At 31.4% G+C, this 22602-nt stretch overlaps 8 protein-coding genes across 8 annotated transcripts; 3 read left to right on the top strand and 5 right to left on the bottom strand.

The window, feature by feature from the left end:
- The first annotated feature begins 96 nt into the window (after nt 1-96).
- ASCRUDRAFT_147878 (sphingolipid delta(4)-desaturase family protein) lies at nt 97-1433 on the top strand. The gene has a single exon (XM_020189255.1). It carries the CDS (start codon nt 221-223, stop codon nt 1313-1315), a length of 1095 nt encoding a protein of 364 aa, XP_020047560.1. The 5' UTR covers nt 97-220; the 3' UTR covers nt 1316-1433.
- On the bottom strand, nt 1305-4162 carry UBP14 (ubiquitin-specific protease UBP14). Its single transcript, XM_020193281.1, has one exon. The coding sequence runs from the start codon at nt 4069-4071 to the stop codon at nt 1552-1554; it is 2520 nt and encodes an 839-aa protein (XP_020047559.1). The 5' UTR covers nt 4072-4162; the 3' UTR covers nt 1305-1551.
- Nucleotides 4163-5383: 1221 nt separating this feature from the next.
- ASCRUDRAFT_8182 (uncharacterized protein) lies at nt 5384-6910 on the bottom strand (the record flags this gene model as incomplete). Its single annotated transcript, XM_020194665.1, has 2 exons — nt 5384-6380; nt 6822-6910. The coding sequence occupies 2 exons, from the start codon at nt 6908-6910 to the stop codon at nt 5384-5386; spliced, it is 1086 nt and encodes a 361-aa protein (XP_020047558.1).
- Nucleotides 6911-7157: 247 nt separating this feature from the next.
- HIT1 (Hit1p) lies at nt 7158-7886 on the top strand. Its single transcript, XM_020193280.1, has one exon. The coding sequence runs from the start codon at nt 7164-7166 to the stop codon at nt 7656-7658; it is 495 nt and encodes a 164-aa protein (XP_020047557.1). The 5' UTR covers nt 7158-7163; the 3' UTR covers nt 7659-7886.
- A 113-nt stretch (nt 7887-7999) lies between these two features.
- On the bottom strand, nt 8000-10009 carry ASCRUDRAFT_34809 (proline--tRNA ligase; the record flags this gene model as incomplete). The annotated part of the gene is made up of 1 exon (XM_020190549.1): nt 8000-10009. One exon carries the CDS (start codon nt 10007-10009, stop codon nt 8000-8002), a length of 2010 nt encoding a protein of 669 aa, XP_020047556.1.
- Nucleotides 10010-10412: 403 nt separating this feature from the next.
- Nucleotides 10413-12392, top strand: DED81 (asparagine--tRNA ligase DED81). The gene has a single exon (XM_020193279.1). The coding sequence runs from the start codon at nt 10588-10590 to the stop codon at nt 12229-12231; it is 1644 nt and encodes a 547-aa protein (XP_020047555.1). The 5' UTR covers nt 10413-10587; the 3' UTR covers nt 12232-12392.
- Nucleotides 12393-12447: 55 nt separating this feature from the next.
- Nucleotides 12448-13845, bottom strand: LTV1 (ribosome biogenesis protein LTV1; the record flags this gene model as incomplete). Its single annotated transcript, XM_020190566.1, has 3 exons — nt 12448-12781; nt 12953-13437; nt 13519-13845. 3 exons carry the CDS (start codon nt 13843-13845, stop codon nt 12448-12450), a joined length of 1146 nt encoding a protein of 381 aa, XP_020047554.1.
- Nucleotides 13846-18619: 4774 nt separating this feature from the next.
- Nucleotides 18620-18979, bottom strand: ASCRUDRAFT_34499 (SWIRM domain-containing protein; the record flags this gene model as incomplete). The annotated part of the gene is made up of 1 exon (XM_020190526.1): nt 18620-18979. A coding segment is annotated over one exon (360 nt), but the record flags the coding sequence as incomplete, so codon positions are not given.
- Nucleotides 18980-22602: the final 3623 nt, after the last annotated feature.

Below are 22602 nucleotides of genomic sequence, written 5' to 3'. Positions count from 1 at the left end.
TTCCATTTTGGTTGGGGCTTGCGGCGGTGTTTCGCTCGCCCGTTTGGGAAATCCCAAAAGGCTGAAAAATCGTCGTGAATAAAAACAGTCGACGTTTAGAGAGGAATTGTTGGGTGGAACAGGCTCTGGGGTATTGGTATCGTTGGCTGTTTCTTCTTCTTCTTCTCTTCTTGCAACTTCTCTGCCTCTCTTTTTCCACCACCTCAGGCCTCTGTTCACAATGACAACAATCTTGCACAAGGAATCCAACCAGAAGATTCATGTCGAAAACCCTTCAACCACCGACAACATCAAGCATCTCAACGACTTCTACTGGACAAATTTCAAAGAGCCCCATGCCATAAGAAGAAAACAAATCTTGAAAAAATATCCCCAGGTATCAAAGCTAATGGGCCCTGAGCCCTTGACAAAGTACATTGTCTTCTGTGTGGTTTCGTTGCAATTTTCCATTGCCTACTATTTGAGAAACACCTCTTTCTTTTCTTGGAAATTCTTCCTTTTAGCTTACATTGTTGGTGCTACTGCAAACACTAATTGCTTTTTGGCCATCCACGAATTATCTCACAACCTAGGCTTCAAATCCCCATTGCACAACAAACTATTCTCCATCTTCACCAACTTCCCCATAGGTGTCCCCTACTCAGCTTCCTTCAAACCATACCACCAATTGCACCACAAGTTTTTGGGCGACGACAAATATGACACCGATCTTCCAACAAGATTCGAAGCAATCTTCTTGTCAAACATCATGGGAAAGATCTTTTTCGCAACCTTTCAAATATTCTTTTATGCTCTAAGACCAATGTGCATCACATCCATAACCTTCACCTATATTCATCTCTTAAACCTCATTTCCCAACTTGTTGTCGATTTCCTTATGCTCAAATACTGGGGCGTAAACTCTCTACTATACTTTATCTTCTCTTCCTTCTTAGCCGGTTCTTTACAACCCTTGGCTGGTCATTTCATTGCAGAACATTATATTCTCCAACCTCCAAGTTTTTACGACTTTGAACATTTTGAGAAAAACGATTTAATGCCCCCAGAAACTTACTCCTACTACGGAATCCTTAATATCTTTGCCTGGAATGTCGGTTTGCATAACGAACACCACGACTTTCCTTACATTGCCTGGTCAAAATTATTTGAACTAAACAAAATAGCAAACGAATTCTACGAGCCTTTACCAAAGGTCAAAAGTTGGGCCCTAGTCCTATTCGACTTTATTCTAGATGATAAAGTAACTTTATGGAATAGAGTAAGAAGACAAAGAGTCAACACAGAAAAGGCAAAACTCGCAGACTTGGAGTATTAATCATTTACTATAAACATATTCATTCAATTACTATAAATATATTCACTCAATTCATAGAAAATACTACAATAATATATATGTATATGTATAAAGAAAAACTTTTATCCCTTTTGAAGCCCATATTTTTTAAAACAATTATTTCATCCTTCACTTCTTCTTAACTCTTACTTATCTATCCTATTTATTCTTTTATTCATTTCTTTCTTTCCTTTTCTTTCTTTCCTTTTCACTAACATTCATTCTCTTCGAACATATATAAATAAATACCCATTGTTCATGATCTCTCTCAAATTATTCTCATCGTTCGCTAAAACAACCTTTTCATCGTTAAATAAAACCCACGATTCTCTTCCCTCAATTTCTCTTCTAACAAAGCAAACATAATGTCCAGTATAAATTGATGTTCCTTTATGACAAACAACTGACTTCAAATAATACTCGGAACTCTTCTCTTCACTAAACTCCTTAACAAAAGCCTCAATTTCCTCTTTCATTGACGGTTTCGTACTCTTTTTCAATTTGTTATTACCACCACCATCGCAAACTTCATCTAGTACCCCATCATCTTCTGGGTTCGAGAATAACCAATCCACTGCTCGTTCAATGTTATACTCATTCAAAATTAATGCCTTTCTTGCAACTTTCTTTTCAAATCCCATATTCGTAAGTGATGAAACATCGCCGCTACTAGGCTCTTTTACTTGATTCTTGCTCTTTTTCTTAATCACAACAGGTTCATCAATACTTGGATCATCCATATTAGCAAATAGCCAATTCATAGCATCGTCTGGATTTCCTGAATTATCAACATTGTACAACGCCTTTACACATCGATTTTCTGGAAATCCCATACTAAGCAACGCATTCATAACTTCAACATTTGGAATAAACTCATCACCCACATCTCCTTCTCCATCATTTGTAGGCAATAAATCATTTGGATCAACTTTCGATACATCGATTTTCGAAACATAGCTTCCTAAATTAACAACTTCTGGTAAAATTAATGGAACATCAACTTTGATTGGAACCCAATTCTCTAATTTAACTCTTTGCGCACTAAGAACTAATACATTTGGAAGCGTCTTGAGTTTTACTTCCTTATTAAAAAATGTCGTCTTTAAACAATTTTCACAATTCAACTCGACATCAAGCGATTTGTTTGAAAAAACTTGGTTTAAAGACTCAATTAATGAATAGTCTTTGTAAATTTTTTTATTCTCTTTACTTATTTCTTTCAACTCATCCTTTATTGGTAGAGATAAATAGTTTGTCAACTCATTAATAAATTTGTATTTACGACAGTTTGAACAAGTCAACTTGGACTCAGATACAAATTTGAAATTATCTATCAAATTTTCATTTGTAGGATTTAAATCCAAGTCATCTGAATAATAATAATTTTCTATTGTTTCTAATAAAAAAAGTAAAAATTCAAAAGCATCTTGTTGTTGCATTGATTTGAAATCCTTATTGTGTGTCCCAACTAAATTTTTAAAAGAATTTAAAGCAATTCCCCTTTGAAATTTTATATCATCAGGGGTATCAAGATTTGGTGTAGAATATTTCCCAGAGATTAAACCATTTGCAATTTTAATCAACTGGACTCGCAAATTTAATCCTTGATCGCCATTTATGGCATCCTTTACATTTAGGAAATCCTTTTGATAGAAATAATCTTGGAAACATTTCAAATCAAATAAAACTTGAATTATTGAGGAGATATAACAAGAATTACCTAGATTTTTCAAACCAGTAAGAGATTCACCAAATAATGGTCTCAACAATTGACCATCATTTGAAGTCATGTTAAAACTCCATTTTATATTTTGTTCAATATTTAATTCAGTTAACGTTTTTTCCTTTTTAATATTAAAATCATCCAAAGATTGAATGTTGATACCATAATTAAGAAGATATGTTGATAAATCAGGAACTTTGATTTCATCATTACATGAATAACAATAGCAATCAGCTTTGTTTTCCTTTAAAGATAAAGAGCCTAGTTTTATTGCAATTGGATGATTGGTTTCATTGAAATGATTTAAAGCGTGAGAATTACCTTTTAATCCACCAAATTGTTGTCTACCACACCCAATAAAACCACAATAAAGACATAACCATAAATTTTCATTCAAATCGCAATATGCACACTTTTTCAAGTTTATAGAGGGATTGTTGATGTTTAATTGCTCAATTTCTGAACTGGAGTGTTTGCAAGTTTTAATTTCTTGCTCCCATGATTCAACTTCTTGGTTTAAATAAGATGACTTACTGTTTAATATAGCCAAGACTGTATCGATTAGAATCTGAGGCAAACCATTAAATGAATTAAAAGAGTGGACATCGTTTTTGAAAATGATATCTAATGCAATCGATGATTGATTTTCCAAATCAAGCAAGTTATAATAAAAGTTAAAGAGATCTGTTTTTTTCTTTTCTTTAATTTCCAATTTAGCCATTTTAATAATTTTTTCCTCTTTGTTTATACTTGAATTTGATTCAATCTGGTCTCTTTTAAAAACCTCGGTATAGTTCAAAAATAAATTATGGCCAGTTAGAGCATTATGCAAAGCAGCATGGTTTGAATTGGATTCATCTCCAATATCCAAAGGACAGAAAGATCTATAACAATGGAGACAAATGTTTAAACCACCCTTCAAATCTGGAGTTTGAAAGCAATACGTGCAATCATCTTTGTAGATTGTTTGGTTGACAGAGGGAGGACTAATTGAATTAGTATTTGAAAACTTCATCGCTGTTGGATATGAGAGAGGTTCCTTTCAGGTTTATAAAGAAGGAAACAGAGGCAACAAAGAGAGAAGCACTTTCCAGAGGCAAATCGACTGCTTTCTTCAAAACACAGCTCAAAGATTTTTTGTTTGCGATGCGATTTTTCATTCGAAGACGACAGAAGTTGCGGTGTACGTATCGTTTTCCGGTTTCGAAGTCGTGACCGGAGAGAAATTTCTGGTAGTTTTTGCTCATTTTCTGAGTCTTTTGAGTTATGTGCAACTCTTTGTTGTTTGTTCTGAGCTATGGATAGCATGCTGAATTGCTGGTGAGATAGAGATGCTTCTATACAATGACTTTTCAATTGCACAGAGCAGAGAAAATTGCCCTCAAAGCACTGTCCACTCATTGCTCAAGCTATAGGTAACTGAAAATCAGCATTATTTAATTCAAAGATGTTTTGTACATTTTTTTCATTCTGTGATAAGGATCTCATGGTTTCATAGGATTTAAAGCTCTAAAATCTTTATTCATGAGAGTTTCATTGACAAATTTTAAGTTTTTTTAAAACCGTTGTGGTTAAACAATTAAAGTTGATATGTATTTAAACCAAAAATAACTACATTGATTTTAAGATATAAAACAAAAGCACATATCTTCAAAACAAAATCTGTTTGATTGGTTTTATTGAGTTTATAATGTTTGAGATATCAGATTTCATTAAAGAATATGCCTGCAAAATTTGGGAAAGAATCTATTTTAGAGATCCCCATTGATTCATAACAAGGGTTGTATGAAAAAGAGAACTCCAAACTCTCTGAATATTAAATTTAGAAGATGCTCAGATTTTCAGAGATTAATTGAATCAAATTTCTAGAAAGATTTGACACTTTCTCAAAAACTGAAATTAAACAAAATGACACTTATATTACTCAAAGTCAATTTGGAATCCCACTGGCTTGTGGTTATTCTAGCAGTTATAAAGTAAATCCTTAATCTATTCTCTGAAGAATATTTTAATTGTAGTTTATTTAATATCAGTAAATTGGAATTAAATGAATTGAAAATAACCACAACGGGAGTAGAAGTGACCATTTTAACTTGGAAAATAAATTGGTTATCTTCTGGAAAAAATTACTACAATTGCTACTGGTGACAATATTTCAACCACAATAATATTCAAATTCTTTTCACACAATAAATTGTTGCAAATTGGCAAAACACAGATATTCGATGTTATTTATTAAATTATCTTTTAAAGATATATAGACAAACTATAGAATGGCTAAGAATTAAAAGGAATAATACATACTCATTCAATGTTGCACACAAATCTTACCAACCTAAAAGATCTGATAGCCTAAAATTTGCACCACTATGGAAGTTAAATTTTCCTTCTGAATAACGAAATCCGATCTCTAAAAGACGCTTTTTTTGATCTTTAGTGATTAATTTCAGAAGATTATTGATGGAACTTTTAAATTTTGTGAGTTTTATGGTGGGTTCTAGTGTGAGTAACTCAACTGCCTTTATATAAGGAGCAAAAAAATATATATAACTATAACCACCTAATAACTTGTGGACATGGAACAACTCTTCAACAGTGTATAATGTATAATCATTTTTGATTTTTCTATATGTATCATTATACATTTTTAAAATCATTTCAAAATGAAACTCTCCATCATTATGGTCAACTGTGTGAGTTATTGCATTTTGAATTTCTATAATATTCTTTTGTATTTCTGAGAATTGGTATTCAAAGTAATTGCTATATTGGCTCATAAATGGGGACCAAGACTTATACAAAACATTTTCATGATGCAACTGGCGAGCTATTTTCTTGAAATATTCCTCAGTATTGTACCTTAATCTAGATTTTCTTAAATAAAATACTTTACATAAGGATTCAAGATTAATATTATTTAAATCCAGTTCTCCTTTAAAATCAACAGACCTAGAAAGATTTTCTTTAAGATCAACACTGTATTCTTCAGCACAAAACAATTTTATATCAATGGTTGCCCCGGTAATATTAATTGAATGTTTACTTGATTTAGACAGTTTAATTATTGGAAAAGTACTATTATTTGTTTCCAAATACTTTTTCAACGATTCCTGTACAATGATAGCCAATAGTGGAACCCCAAAAAAAGTCGATGATATTTTATTTACCGATTCCTCTAATTTTTTTTGTTCTGGATAACCTTTTGGGATGCTGCACCATTTAAACAATAGTTTTTGGATTTCATTTTTTACATCAGTCTGAGTCAATACCTGAGTATCTTCAATTGTGTCATTAATATCAAAAACATTTTGGATTGTGATCTGTCTTTTTTTGAAAACAATATATTTCAAACCTACAATCAGAATTGAGATGGATATGAGAAAAGTTAGGAGTATTAAAACCAACGAATTAGAAGTCCATTTCTTTAGTTATGGGAATATGAAAGTTGAAATTTACTGTAAATTTTTATTTAAAAATTGATTGAAGGAATTAAAGTGATCGGGGTGTTTGGGGTGATTGGATTTGAAGTTAAAGTTCGTATATTCATGAATTAACACAAAAATCAATACTTCAGCACTAATAATAAAGCTTAGAATTGAATAAACTCTGGTTCTTATGTCTGTTTTTCTTAATGATATTTATAGATTTATTTTAATATAAGAAAGGCTAGTGTCTGACCAAAAAAAATATAGTAAATGAGAAGTAAGAAGTATGTTGGGCAACAAGAAATATTATATGTAGTGAATTAATAAACCCTATTTATACTGTTTTAAAGAATTGGTTGCTTGTGGGTTTTCCAGTTCTGTGTTGTCTTTTATTTTGGTCTTAATATTTTTGATATTTGCTTTCAACATTTTTGATATTTGCTCCAGCTTCTCTTTGCAAATGGAGTTTTTGCTGTGGAACACAATCAAAAAAAGAAAATATACAAAACTTGTATATATGCTATACTATGCATTATCCGTATATATGCACTACTTAGCTGACTAATCCAACCTTATTTTGAAAATTGATCAAGTTGGAGAAAAAAAATATAAAAATATAGAAAATAAAATAGGATAAAATAGAAGATACTCAATAAAACACAGCAACAGATAATTATCTAGAATGATTTTCAAGTCAAAGTGCGAAATATGTACGAAAGAAATTTCAAAATACAAATGTCCAAAGTGTCAAATAGAATATTGCTCATTGGCGTGTTATAAATCCACTGCCCACACTCATCTGGAAGACAGTAAAGTTGGTGGAAACCAAATAAAAAAAGAGTTGCAAAAAGTTGATGGTCCTATTAACTCTAGTGATCAATTGTATTTGGAAAATTGTGAAAAGATATCAAACAATAAATCGGTTTATCAAAAAATCTTGCAAGACGAAAAAATTCAATATTATTTGAAATTACCTCAGTTACAAGTTCATTTACTTATCATTTTTAAAATCATGAATGAAATATCCTTAACAAATGAATATAACTCTGGAAATAGAAAAGAAATAGCCTCAAGGAAGTTGAATAGCTTGAGAATAGCTGGAATTGAAGAAAATGAGCTAGTTGAAGAGTTTTGTCAGTGTTTCTTAAGTTTATATCATAAATTTTTGCACTCTTAAATGAATTCCATTTAGTAAATGAAACGTTCCTGTTGTTTTTATCTGAGGTTAAAAGGCAATTTTTTGCGGAAACAGATATAACTGTTTTGTATTTGTGGAAATAATGATAGTTCTTTGTTTATTTCTTTGCCTAAAATTATAAAATTTATTAATGTATGCAAAAAAAGAAAAGAAAATCATCAGAAAAAACATAAATTTGAGTAAGAAGAAAATGTGAACATTGTGAAGGTAGTATATATACTATAAATTATAAATACTGATAAAAAAAAAAAATAAAAATAAAAATAAAAATAAAAATAAAAATAAAAATAAAAATAAAAAACAAGATAATATAGAAAGGCTTAATAACTACGACCAAACATGGTATAATTAACAGCCAATTTGCCACATCTAACACATTTTTGACCTTCTTTTAATTCAGGTTGATCAAATGGAATACAAAGAGATTTGGCACCCATACTTGGAGCCTTGTCATCATGTTCAACACCTTCATCTTCTTCAGATTTTCTAGCAGAAGAATCTTTGATATCTTCTTCACATTCCATAACACCGCACCATGGTGCTAAGATAAGATTTTGACTCTCTAAGGCTTTAATGAAATCATCCCATTTGTCGCAAATAATTCTGTGAGAATCGAATTTAGCTTTAGCTCTGTCATATAAATCTTGTTGAATTGTGTTTAAAAGATCTGGAATTTTGGTTTCTAAATCATCAATATTGATGAAGGATTTAGCTGAAGTATCTCTTCTAACTGCAACGACAGAATTTTTTTTAAGATCTTTTGGACCGAATTCTAATCTTATTGGAACACCCTTTAATTCCCAATTCGAGAATTTCCAACCAGGCGAATAGTTATCACGGTAATCACCAGTAGCTAAAATACCAGCTTTTAATAATTCGGATTCAATTTTTTTAGCACCATCCAAAATTGCATTTTCTTCTTCTTTGGTGGTCTTTGAAGTTATACCCACTGGGATAATAACAACTTGGGTTGAAGCTACTCTTGGAGGTAAGACCAAACCTTTATTATCGGAATGGATCATGACCATGACACCGATAACTCTGGTTGAAAGACCCCAAGAATTTTGCCAGACATATAATTTTGGCTTATCAGAACCTGAAGGGTCTTCAACTTGAATTCCAAACATTTTAGAGAAATTCTGGCCAAGACAATGAGAAGTGGCACCTTGTATACCTCTACCAGTTGCAGGAATAAAACTTTCACAAGTGGTCGTAAATAGACCACCGGCAAATTTTTCCTTTTCAGTTTTTTTACCTTTAATAACAGGAACAGCTAATAATTCTTCATAAATACCTGCATAATAGTCTAAAATAGTTAAAACTTCTTCATTTGCGCTATCAAATGTTAAATGAGCAGTATGACCTTCTTGCCATAAAAACTCTCTCGTTCTTAAAAAGGGTTGAGGATGTTTGAATTCCCATCTAACAACAGAATTCCATTGATTTAGTTTTAGTGGCAAATCTCTATAAGATCTGATCCATTTGGCATAATAAGGATACATGACAGTCTCTGAAGTTGGTCTGATAGCAATTGGCTCTTCTAGTTCGGATGAACCAGCTCTGGTCACCCAGGCAACTTCGGGGGCAAAACCTTCAATATGATCTTTTTCCTTTTCCAAGACTCTTGAAGAAACAAACATTGGAAAATAAGTATTCTTAACACCCAATTTTTTAATTCTAACATTAAAGTAATCTTGAATAGTTTCCCAAATGGAATAGGAAGCAGGTCTCATGATATAACAACCCGAGACATCATAATATTCTAGCATTTCACCCTTTGTCAAGACTTGGGAATACCAACCTGGAAAGTCCAAGTGTTTATCAATAGTTATACCGATCAATTTGGCGTCTTCTAATTTAGCAGCTTGAGCTTTAGCTTGCTGAGGCTTGGGAGCATTGAAATCAACGACAATTGAGTCTAAATTCAACTGGGTGATATAACCGATGTAATCCGATTTTGAAATAAACAATTTGGTAGATTGGTTCTGAACAATTAAGGAAGAAGCATCGTCCAAGTTAGATAGGTTGGAATCAATGACAATTTTAAGCTTTTCTTTAGTTGCAGCTTCAATTGAGGCCAAATTGGCGATTGAAAATTCTTTTGTTGAAATGTTAAAAGATTTGGAGACAAAGTCCTCGTTGGCCAAACGAACATCCTTTAATTTGACAGCCTTGGAGATGATTTTGGAGTCTGTTTTAGTGGAAGACAATGCCAACAAGACAACAGAATTACCTTTCTTATCTTTGAAGACAAGTGATTTGGTCAACTGCGCATCAGCAGGAATTGGCTCTAACAACGAGAGAGCAGCGAGAGAGGATTCAAGAGCCATGGAGAACGAGAAAGCAGTGGAGCAGTATCACTTGAAGAAGAACAGGCAGTGGAGAAGGCGTTGGAGGTTCTTTCAGACAGTTTTTATCAGCAAATTCCTCAATATTCTTCAATCTGAGATAATTCCCCAGTTGTTTCAGTGAGTAAATGAAAAATTTTATGAAAGAGCATTCCGCGCATCCGTTGCAGGAGTCGTCCGTTATCTCTCATCGGTCTCTCCGTGGATCGGATGCAAGCAGACGCGCGCTGTTTGCTTACAAAATGTATGTGTGCGGATGGTGCGGTTTGAATCACCGTGGTCCTATCCGGATATGCTTCATTGGGTCCGGCTTCCATTTTAGTGGGATGGAAAAGTGTGAAAAATTACTCATCTTTTGATTAGAAACTTGTTATTTTTAGCTGGGAACTGTTTTGATGGTGAGATATTGATTACGTCTTCTATATCGAATATATAATAGTCAATTGTCCTTTCACTGTTGCAATCGCATCTATTGTTTTTTTCTCTTGCAAACTCAATCCTCTTTTACTTTCTCTCTCTCTTATTGAACTCCACTCTAATCGTTGTTTTATTCCTGCACAATGTCCTCATACTATATCAGCGATGCTGGTGTTGATGATCTTTCAAAGGCTGATGGATCTCAACTCAAACCATTCAAGACTCCTGCTTTTGCCATCTTCAATGATGAGTCTTTTGCCAAATTGTACATTTTAAAAGACTCCGAGTTTGCTGAAATTTCTCCAAGTGCTCTCAAGAAGGCCAAAAAAGGTGCTGAAGGTCTTAAGAAAAAACAGTTAAAACAAAAACAAATTGAAGAACAGAAGAAAAAAAAAGAAGCTGATGAATTAGCAAAGTCTCTTGAATCAATGAATATCACAATAACAGAAGACAAATCCTTACCTAAAGCTCATAAAATTAAAATTAGAGACGTATCAAAGGATATTGACAAAAGAGTTCAACTTAACGGTTGGATTCATAGATTACGTGTACAAAAAAACAGAGCTTTTATTGTCTTAAGAGATGGTACTGGTTACATTCAATGTTTGCTTAAGGGTGATTTAGCCAATGCCTATCAAACTTCCCAATTAACTCTTGAATCAACAATCTCAATTAGTGGTACAATTGAAAAATTGCCTGAAGGCAAAACTGCTCCAGGTGGTGTTGAATTATTAGCCGATTTTTATCAAGTCTATGGATTAGCTCCAGCTGGCGATGACTCAATTACAAACAAAGTCCAAGAAAATGCTGATGCTTCCTTACTATTAGATCAACGTCATTTGATGTTAAGAGGTGAAACTCTTAGTGCTGTCATGAAAGTTAGAGCTGCTTTTTTGAAAGCGATTAGAACCGTTTACGTTGAAGAAGGTCTTACCGAAGTAACACCTCCATGTATGGTTCAAACTCAAGTCGAAGGTGGTTCAACTTTGTTCTCCTTGAAATACTATGGTGAAGATGCTTACTTGACTCAATCTTCTCAATTATATTTGGAAACTTGTTTACCTGCTTTAGGTGATGTTTATTGTATCCAGGAATCTTTTAGAGCTGAAAAATCTCATACAAGAAGACATCTCAGTGAATATACTCATATCGAAGCTGAATTATGTTTCTTAGACTTTAATGATTTATTATCTCATATTGAAACCTTAATTGTAAAATCAATTGACTATGTCTTAAAAGACCCAATTGCTGGTCCTTTAGTTAAACAATTAAACCCAAGCTTTGTTGCTCCTCAATTACCATTTAAAAGATTGGAGTATAAAGATGCTATTAAATGGCTTAATGAAAATGGAATTCTTAACGAAGATGGTGAAGATTTCAAATTTGGTGATGATATCGCTGAAGCAGCTGAAAGAAAAATGACAGATACAATTGGTGTTCCAATTTTATTAACAAGATTCCCAGTTGAAATTAAATCATTTTACATGAAAAAATGCAGTGATGATCCCAGAGTCACTGAATCTGTTGACGTCTTGATGCCGACTGTTGGTGAAATTACTGGTGGTTCTATGAGAATTGATTCTGTTGAAGAATTATTAGCAGGTTTCAAAAGAGAAAAAATTAGTCCTGAAGCTTACTATTGGTTTATTGATCAAAGAAAATACGGTACTAGCCCTCATGGTGGTTATGGTTTAGGTACTGAAAGAATTTTAGCTTGGTTATGTAACAGATTCACCGTTAGAGATTGTTCTCTTTATCCTAGATTTACCGGTAGATGTAAACCATAGATCAGTTATTATTTTCATTATTTTCACTATTTTTTAATTTGAATTTGAATTTGAATTTGAATTTGAATTACATTCTTAATTATTTTTAATTATTTTTGATTACTTTTGTGTAATTATTTTATTTTTATTATTTTTTTTTATGTTATATTATATTGATAATTGATATTGATAATTGTAATTTATATTACACTATAAAGGAAATAAATATAATTATTTTTAATATTCAAAGGTTTTTAATCGATTGTTTTTTTTCTTTTGACTTCTACTAACTAATTTAGCAGCATTTCTATATTTTTCAATATCATCATCTTTTTTAACTAATTTTTTACCTTCAATTTCATAATTATCAAGAAAATCTACCAACATATCTTCGAATCCTGGAGTTTGCTTTGACATATCAAATGGCTTGTAATCATCTTCGTCTTCTTCTTCATAATCCCTTGATACTTTTTCAAATCTCTCATCCAATAAAGTTAAACCATCAGTTCTAAATAATGCGGATGAGGACATTGAGAAAGTAGAAGTATCAGTCATTGCGCCTTTCTTTCTTCTTTCTTTGTTTTTCTTTGATTTTTTTTGATTTTGATTTGACTTCAAGTTAAGATTACTTATATCAGGTAAGTCATTAATTTTGTCATTCTCGTCATGATCAATCGACTTTAGATTTTGGCTTATCAGACTTGTATTATTTGGTTGAGCTAATTGTTTAGCTTTTTCTAACTTCATAGCAGTTGAATTGAAATCAGTCTCGCCCAATTCATCATCTTCTGAATTAAAATCATCATCAGAGTCCCAATTATTTTTCGGTTTTTTGTCTTCAAACTGTTTATATTTTCTAAAATCTGCTTCCCAGCCTTGATCGTCTTTTTTTTTGAAACGGTCGGAATCATAGTCATCATAGTTTAAGTCATCATAATCATCGTAATCATAATCGTCATAATCATTATAATCATCTTCAGAGTTGTCTTTTTGACCAGATTTCAATAAGTCGTTAAATAGATCATCGTCTTTTTCATCTATAAATTCTTCATCGGTCAAAGCCTCCAATACTTCCCTCAAATCGGGATTCATATCCGGTTTGAAACCTTTAATATCGTCAGGAACATTTTGAAAGGCTTGATAAGATAATTTGACTGTTTTCTCTGAAGCAAATAATTCTTTCGGTAGTTGTAGATCCTCTTTAAAAGTGAGACTGGTTTTCTTTTTCTTATTGGAGTTTTCAGTACTGTTATTTTTCTTCTTTGAAGGAATGAAATAAGATTGAGTTTCCTCTATGTCTGGATCAACATTATTGAGATTGTCAGAAGTACCACCAATTGGTTTCAAATGCTGCATGTAATCGTACTTCGAGTCGTCGTAGGTTATACCAAACAACGCAGCCTGTCCTTCGTTGCTTCTTATCTTTCCACTCTCTATGTCATGTTTCAATTCACCTTCCAAATCCTTCTGAGTTTTTATTTTTGATCTTGGAATAGATTTTGTCGAGTACTTCTTCACCTCAACAAGCACGTTTGGTGGAGCCTCGTCGTTAAAATACTCGGGGTCCTCATGGGACCTGTGAACCACAGCAAAAGTCTTTGCAGTTTTCTTATCCACCCACTTTCTCGTCGACATTGTCCTCTGTATCTCTGTGCAATGCTCTAACCTCCAGCCCTTTCTCCATTCCCTGATCTGCACCATAAATTTTTCACTTTAAAAAATTTTGCACGTGCATTCCTGTCGCCGCCTCCCTGGGTTGCTTCTGTTTTGGGTTTGTGGCTCTTATCATGTTATATTCCGTATCGAGAAATACACGTCGTGTTTCGATTGGTCGAAACTGTTCACGCGAGAAAAAATCGGCAGGAAAACGACATAATCCAACTCAGTCTCTAAGACCATATTTTCTCAGGTCGAGTGATCTGGTTTTGAATTAAAAAATAAAAAAAAATAGTTGATTTATTTACTAATAATAATCGGTTCCTGATCATTTATATTCGTGTGAAGTCTTGTTCGAATCTATTCTTTTTTTGTAGAAATTTTGTTTTTATGTTCATTATTTTATAAGAATTGCCGATTATTCAATGGAGTTTACCAATTATGAAATGTGGTCTTCCAAATTGGCAATTCTAATGGGATCATAATTCAGGTCTCTGTAGATGAAAAGAATAAATATAAATGAATGAAACAATTTTTTTGAATTGAATTAGAATTGGGAAGAGTAGAATTTAATCTATATGTGAGAAAAGTTTTCAGGTTCCAGAGTCTGGAATATGATTTGATCCCTATTGTGTTCAAGCAACATTAGCATAAGATGGAAAATTCAAATTAGTAATGAAATCAAGGTCGTTGAATCAGAAATCTGGAATATTGTTTAAATTACGAATAAGGATCCCAAATTTTAAATTGGTATCTACGAAGTGTCTAGTCAATTAGATCAACCAATTAATTTTACCCTAAATTAAATTAAATTAAATTAAATTAGAAAAAAACATTTTAAGAAAACAAAACAAGTAAAAAAAAAACATGGAAAAATCTAAAAAAACGATTGATCACTTTTACACAATAATTATGTAAAAAAGGAGAAAATAAACTAAAAGCCCATTAAAACAGACCTCTTATTAACTGGAAAGCCGTCAAAGGATCCATTACTCTTAATTATTTTAATTTGTTTTTTTCAGTTAAAGATTCTTTTTGAAGTTAAAAGATAAATGAAAATGACGTAGGTAGACCATGATTCAAATAATTTTTGCAATTATCTTAATCCAGATCAAAACCAAATTTTGCATTTGAAACTGTATTAGTCGAGAGGCTAAGTTGAATTTATAATTTAATTAAAAATTCACTAAATTTTGGTTAACAATTAAACAGATGTAAATGTTTTTTGATGTGATTGATTGAAGATTGATGTTTGAAACAACAAAGTGATTACATAATTCTCAGTGTTTGAACGTTTCAAACATTCAAATTACGATAATATATAATAATTATTTTAAACTCATCATCATATTCATCAAAATCCATGATCTACAGCAAAGCTGCCAGACTTGAAATGTTTTTGAATGATAATAAACCATCAAGAAGCAGATTATTATTATTTATTACAAATAGGACAAATATAAATAATTTTAAATAATCAACAATCAAATAAGAATTGCAAGAATTGCAAAAGAATATCCAGAAAAACAAAATTATTGTAAAATAGGACTGGGTTATTTAATATTACATTTTATTGTTTTAAGAAAGTGGTTTGAAGAAAATATTTGAGATAATTCTGTTTAGTTATGCTTGAAACATATAACCAAACCTGTTCAAACCTGTTTAAACCTGTTCAGACTTCAAATCAGTTCAAAATTGTTAATACCTGTTCAAACTTGTTCAAACTTGTTCAAACTTGTTCAAACTTGTTTAAACAAGTTTTCAGCAAATAAAAGTGCAAAGGTGTTTTTTTTTCTATTATTTTTTTATATATTAGTGCCTAATAACAAAATAGTTTGGCCATTACTTGAAAATGAAAATTGCTATCACTATTAGCGAGCATTTTTTTTTTCCTTTTCTTTTTAGTTTGTAGTAAGGAAACCCGTTTTGCTCTTAACACATTAAAAGATTATCTTGATGATAATTCGTTCAAAATCATAATGTATATCGAAGATCAATTGTTTTTTTTATAAAATTTGTTAGAAATTTAAAATTTAATGAGAAAAAAAGAGAAAAAAAAGAATTGGATTCCGGAGGATATTCATATTCAGATAATTGGAGTATTGGAATACTGGAATATTCAAATTTATCAAAAGTTTTTTTCCTTTTTTTTTGCTAAACTCAATAAATACTAATAGATCAAATTAATTTATCTCAATCCATCCAGCTTGAGATGAATTGAGGATAATCGAGATTAGTTGATTTGAATTGAATTTTGATCATTATGATGATTGTAATCATTTTTTTTTGCATCATCTTAATTGATCTCAGTTTAATTGCTTAATCTGTGGCATTTTATTCATTTTTGTTGTACAATTAATCATCACTGTTTAATGATTAAATTCTCTGTTTGTTTTTAAAAACACAAAAATTTTTCTCTGGATAAAATGTAAAAAGTGAAAATAAAAGTAAGATTAAAATTAAAATTGAAATTATTCACTTTTATTAAGTTATGTGTACTGCTACTGAACTTGAATTGATTGAAGGCTGATAGTCTATTATTTTTCTTTTTTTATGGATTTATTATCGCAACAAACAATGTATAGGATTACAGTATAATTGGAATTAAAAATATAATACTGCTAATAAAAGTAAATCGCATTTGTGTTATATCATATCAACATAAATTATTTTTATTTTTAATCCTGAATTGTATTTTGTTTTCACTAATTTCTTTATTTATTTACTATTTATTATTCCTCTGTAAAACAAAAAATATTTAATTATATAATACAGATCAATGGTACTAAATGACAGTTATAAAAATAGTTCAATTCTGTTAGAAATTGACAAAAGGATAAAACATGATCATATTAGATGATTTTCAAGTGCAATTGCATTGATTAAAACAACAGAAAGGCAGAAAGACACGATCAATGAACATAAATTTGTTTCAACTATTTGGTGTCTTTCAAAAAGCAATTAATTCAATTGAGTTGAATGATTTAAACAAAAACAAAGAAAGAGAATGGAAAAACAAAAGAATGAAAAAAAACGAGGAAAAATGAAGAAAAAGAAAAGAAATTCAAACAATTCCAAACAATTTCAAATAAGAGGTAAGAAAACTCAAATTAAAACCCATAAAAAGTAGTCTTCACATAGGATAATTGAATAAAAAACAGAAATGGGAATAGAGTGGGAATACAGTTATTTGAATAAGAGTGTTTCCTCAAACCTAATCAGTGTCCAGCAGACCCAGTGTAGGCCTTCCAGACTAGCTTTCCTTACTCCCTCTTGCTACTTGCCAGTAGGTTACGAACATATCAACATATCAGCGATCAATCGACAGTTCCAGTCTATTGTCCACAATCTCCAAACTACATTCAGAGCATTCAAATATCCAGCATTTAATACCCAGTCTTTGTATCACAGTCCCGTTTTCGCGTGTCTTCACGCACTAAGCGGAATTTAGCCAGCAAACCGGAACCTCTTACAGCGGGACAGTATCCCTCAAGCACTCACCCGTGCTATAGGGACTCCTTCCTCGTAAATTGGGCCAAAAAGAGTTCAGCGCCAAGAGCTGAGAATCGTCAATTGAGGCCGACGAAAATAGACCAGTTTCGAATCCGAGTAGAGCAGGTCTGGGATATTCTCGCTGGTTTCTGTGTACATTTCGTCAAAACAGGCAAAGGCTGTAAAGAAGGAAGAGCAGTTTCATGAGACAGACTATGGAAATAGACTATGGGATAGTTCCATGAGAGATCATGAGAAGTCTCATTTCCATCAAGCTCTTGTGGGTTTATCCTTATTTCCTCCAGCTTTGTATCTTCTACTAGGTTTACTGCGTTTCAAATCGTAAATTGTACTTGTAATTGTACTGCTGATTGTAATTGTAATTGCAATTCAATGACAGTTCAAATAGTAGCAGCTCAAATAGTAGTTATAATAGTAATTGTAATGTGGGTATATATTAAAGATAAAAATGCAATTATAAATAAACACAGGTTAATAGAAAAGAATGAAAGTGAAGAGGAAAGTAATGATACAAAATTAAAAAGGAACAGAAAACCAGCAAGATTAAAACAATAAAGAAAAGCAAGTAAAAAGAAATACAGCAAATTGAAGGAAAAAACAACAGTTTAAATCAAAAATTCGTCACATAATTCCATTGCTTTTATCCTTTTCTTTGCACGTTCTTTTTTGTTCTTTTATTTTTGTCTTTTGCTGTTTTCCATAATCTTAAAACCAAATCGATTATAATTGTAAAAAGGGAAAAGAAAAAAAGGAAAGAAATTAAAAAGAGATATTTCACAAAACAGTAAAAGTAAATTGAAGTAAAAACATTAACACAAAACACACAAAAACACACTAGACAATAAAAGAATATATATATAAATATAAATATAAATAAATAAGATATTTTTAAAATTAAAAGTAAAATTAAGATTAAAACCAAACCCAATGACCATAAAATGATTAATAATCAAAATAAAATAACAAAAAGACAGTAGAATAAAAAAAATTTAATTGTAGTAATTAGTAATTAAAACTTGTTAACAGACAGAAGTTAAAGTGTACACTGATGATAAAAACATAGGATAATGTAAAAGGTAAAAATGATGACAATTGTAAATGATGAAAAAGGATTATTAAAATCTATAGTAGATAATATAATAACAATGATAGTTGAAATGATGATGAAAATAGTGATTAATATTGGTAATTAACAGATGGTAATGATGAGAGTTATTTGTTGTTTGATTGATTAGAAATTTTATAAATATTGTTTGAAATTGGAATCTTCTAACCAACCTATTTTCTCATAAGCAGCAAATAATCTACTGGCTTTGTTGACATCAATTCTACATGCTTTTTGAGCATCAGTTCTTCTGAATAATAATCCCTTTTTCAATCTGCAAACCTTTTCGGCAAATAATCTTCTTTTAGAATCTAAATAAAGATTGCAAGGCAATCTTAATATAGAAGCTAGGACAACCTCTGCTGGATGTAACTTGTTGATTAAAGGATCGTTATCAATATTCATTGGCTGTCCTTTCCATTCAGTTTTAAGACATTTTGAATTATTTGGTAATGTAGATAAGGAAGGACAAAAGTCAGGTACGGATTCCCAATCAATAACGATTTGTTTATGTTCAGGTCTATTAACTGGATTAGCCTTTCTCTTCTTTTGAGGTGATGAAATTGGAGAACTAAAATCTTCCAAAGTGTAGGAGGGAGTTTGTCTAACGACTCTTCTGGTACGAACTCTATCATTTGGATTTGCTGAATTTTTAGATGAACTTATTGAAGCATCACTGTTGTAATCAATATTCAAGGAATTGTTGGTAGAATTGTTAGAAGAGGAGTTATGATGATTATTAGTGGATTGTCTTTTTCTAGAATTTGATTGATTTGATTTTCTTGAATTTAAATTGGAATTGGATTTCTTTGATTGAATTTCTCTTTTTTGTAATTGAGTGTATTTATTTAAAAAGGCTAAACAGTTTTGTCTGTAAGAATTTGAAAAATTGATATTATTCCAACAATTGACTTGAAGAGAATAGTTGTTGAAATTTTTGATTTTAAATTCTTCTTTGGTTAGGTATAGATGTTGATAATCAATTGAGTTTTCTACCAACTCGAGTTTTTTACTGATATTTTTAATACTATTGCTATTGATAAATTTGTTATTATTGCTACTATTGCTTGCAATTTTCTTTTGGGTTGGTTTGGTAATTTTGAATTTATTTACTGAGGTTGGATTTCTTAAATTGAGTAAAGAATTTTTGAGGTTTAAACCTGAATCAATTATATTATTACTTTTGACTAAATCTACATGTTTTTGGTATGGAGATAATGGTGGTGAAGGAATTGAGGATTCGGATTTAGCAAAAGATAACTTTGAGTTTCTAATCATTGGAGACGAATTAGAAGTAGTGGTAGAAGAGGAGGAAGGTAATTGATTAGAAGGAGTACTAGTGGTAGCTAATTGGGTATGATTCATTTGAGGTGTTAAGATACCAGTGGAATGAATGATTCTTGGTTGAGATTGTAATTGACACTGAATTTGATTGTGGTCTTGATTTTGTATTATTGAATACATTATATATGAGAAATAGGTAATAAAACTAATAGAATTGGAAGTGATCTATAAGTGGTTACTATGATCAAAAAAAACGTATAAAGTAATAACAGTGGGATGAAGTGTAATTGATAAGCTGATTGAGTTGAAATAAGATATTAAAAATTTTTAAGAAGTAAGAAAAATTCTTTTAGAAAAAAAAGAGAAGATAAAGACCATTTATATATATTTGATTTATTGCAATTGATAAAATTTTGCTCAAGAATTTGAGGAAATTCAATTTTAAAATAGGAATTGAATTTAAAATTCTCAGGGAGTTATAAAAAAAGAAAATCATCCAAAGAAAAAAACATAAGAAACATAAAAAAACATTAAATTAAAAAAAAAACAGAAAAAAATCAATAAAAAGCTATGACTATAACAGGCTAAGTCATCCACTTTTTCTATTTGATTTAAAATTGTTTTTGATTTTGTTAAGATTCTTAATTTTGTGTATGATTCTGGGAGTTTACATTTAAGGTTTACTCAAACCAAAATTCCAAAAAGTAGAAACTCTAAACCTTATATGGCTTTAATACCTTTATAACTACTTAATTCAAACGTAATTAGTCAATCATCCAACCTAATCGGCGCTTAACGTTCGAGACAGACCGCGCCGCACTGCTGCACCTTCTATTTCCTGCTTTCAGGGCCAAACTCACCTTCTGCGCGTGCAGCCCTCCAGAGTTCTGTGCATGCTAGTCAGCTGCATCCGAATAGAAGAGGTATCACACAGCGCCTATTGCCCGTCGCCCGCCGCCTCCAAGCGGGCCCGCCGCTGAGCGGGCTCCTCTGCAGAACAGCAGAGCCCCACCGTGCTGGTCTGCGGGCGCTCTTTTTTTCTTTTTTCCTTGTTTTTCTGCTGCTTTTTTGAGCCCAGAACAGCGGTAGTGAACCAGTTATGTGGGTCTGTGTCGCGCCAAACGGTGCATTTCTGTCCTGACCGCGTTCCGTTTCCGTTGTGTCCCCGAAGTGCTTCTGTCTCGCTTTGGTGCGTGTTTTTTTTCCACAACTTCCCCAGATCAAACATCTTGCTGTTGTTCTGTCGCTTTGGCTTGAAACAGAGCTGTTCTGTCCTCCAATTGCCTGATCAGCGAGCCTCTTGTGGTGTCTTGGTAGGTTGCTTGCTTTGTCCCTTTCGTCATGGTTTTTTCTTGTTCAATTTTGTGCTTTTTCATGTGTTTTGTAGCAAAAGAGACCAATAGCTGCAGCAACATTGAGCATTGTGCTCTGCTATTGTCTGTCCTTTGCTGTTTATTTTTTTGTTGATAATATTTAATTCAAAACAAACATGTACCATGATAATGAAACATATTTCAGATATCACATTTCTCAAAAATCTAAAAAATAATTCAATAATACTGCAATCGCTTTTTCAATCGCTATTTCTTGAAAAAAGAGTTTTGTTTTAACACAAGTTTATTTGATTTACAAACTCAATTGAATAGGCTTCAATAATGGCGTTATCATTGGCCATTGAGCTATATGATCAATTGTTTCGATCTGGACATTCTTTTTATTCTTTTTTCTTTTATTTTTTTTGTATTTTTTTTTAGTTTTCTCAATTTCTGATTAGTGGTTAATCGGAAAACTAGTACTGTAAACCCTCATTTTCAGCAAAAAGCTTAAAGTAACATTACCTCTCTGTTTCACCTATTAAAATAAAAATCACAAATAAACCAAAAAGAGTTTTCATTTCATACTGACTTTTCTAATCAAATTGCAACCAATAATTTAAATTCAATTAAATCATCAAATTACAAAAAAAATCAAAAAATTGTATATTTTATTTCTAATTTAATTCATCTCTAATAATTTTGTCTCTCTGGTCGTTTACTGGCAATTACTAATTTATTTATTTTCATTGGTGTTTATCTTCCACACAATCATTCCCCTTTTATCCTAATCAACCACGGATAATTCATTTTTAGTCACTACCTGCTGTGTTATTTACATATTTTCAATTCACATATTTACATGTTTACATATTTCCGTTACTTCTATAAATGTTATCAACAATTTCAATCGATTAATTATATAAATAAACAGTCCAATTTAACTGGTTCGCTACTTATTTGATCCTTTTCATTCGCTTTCACTCGTTTCTCTTATTATTGAATTGAGTTTCAATCAAACTGAAAAATGAGTGGTTTTTCTTTATTTGTTTTTGATTTTTTTGATTTTTGTTTTTTTGTTTTTTTTGTTTTAAAATTTTGTTTTGGGTTTTATTTCAATTTAAAAAATAATTTGAAAACAAAATCAAAAAAATCACTGAGTCACATTCTAGAATAAAATTTCAAAATGGAATACTGCGTGTTATGAGCAATGGCTGGTCAATTTGATCATAAGCAAGAAGAAGTGACAAATAAGCAAAAAAGTGATCCAAAATGATCAAATCAAATGCTATTCATTATTTAGAATCCCAATTCATCTTTTTTACTCAATTCATAAAAAAATAATGCTGGGTCCACCACTTGTTACAAAAAATGTCCTATTCATATTTTGTTTTCCTTCTCTTTTTCTTTTTTATTGGCTATTTCCACTTCTTTTTCTTTTTGGCTTATTTCTGTAAATTAAGCTCAAAAGATCCTTGCTATCAAGAACCGGTATAGAGAAATTTTTTATAAAAAAACGGC

This window comes from Ascoidea rubescens, assembly GCF_001661345.1.
Source record: "Ascoidea rubescens DSM 1968 unplaced genomic scaffold ASCRUscaffold_6, whole genome shotgun sequence".
In the NCBI taxonomy this organism is placed as follows: Eukaryota; Fungi; Ascomycota; class Saccharomycetes; order Ascoideales; family Ascoideaceae; genus Ascoidea; species Ascoidea rubescens.
This window is presented reverse-complemented; position numbering and strand designations above follow the sequence as displayed.

Coding starts and splice junctions, on each gene's coding strand:
- HIT1 (XM_020193280.1), top strand. CDS start 7,164: ATGATTTTCAAGTCAAAGTGCGAAATATGTACGAAAGAAATTTCAAAA.
- ASCRUDRAFT_147878 (XM_020189255.1), top strand. CDS start 221: ATGACAACAATCTTGCACAAGGAATCCAACCAGAAGATTCATGTCGAA.
- DED81 (XM_020193279.1), top strand. CDS start 10,588: ATGTCCTCATACTATATCAGCGATGCTGGTGTTGATGATCTTTCAAAG.
- UBP14 (XM_020193281.1), bottom strand. CDS start 4,071: ATGAAGTTTTCAAATACTAATTCAATTAGTCCTCCCTCTGTCAACCAA.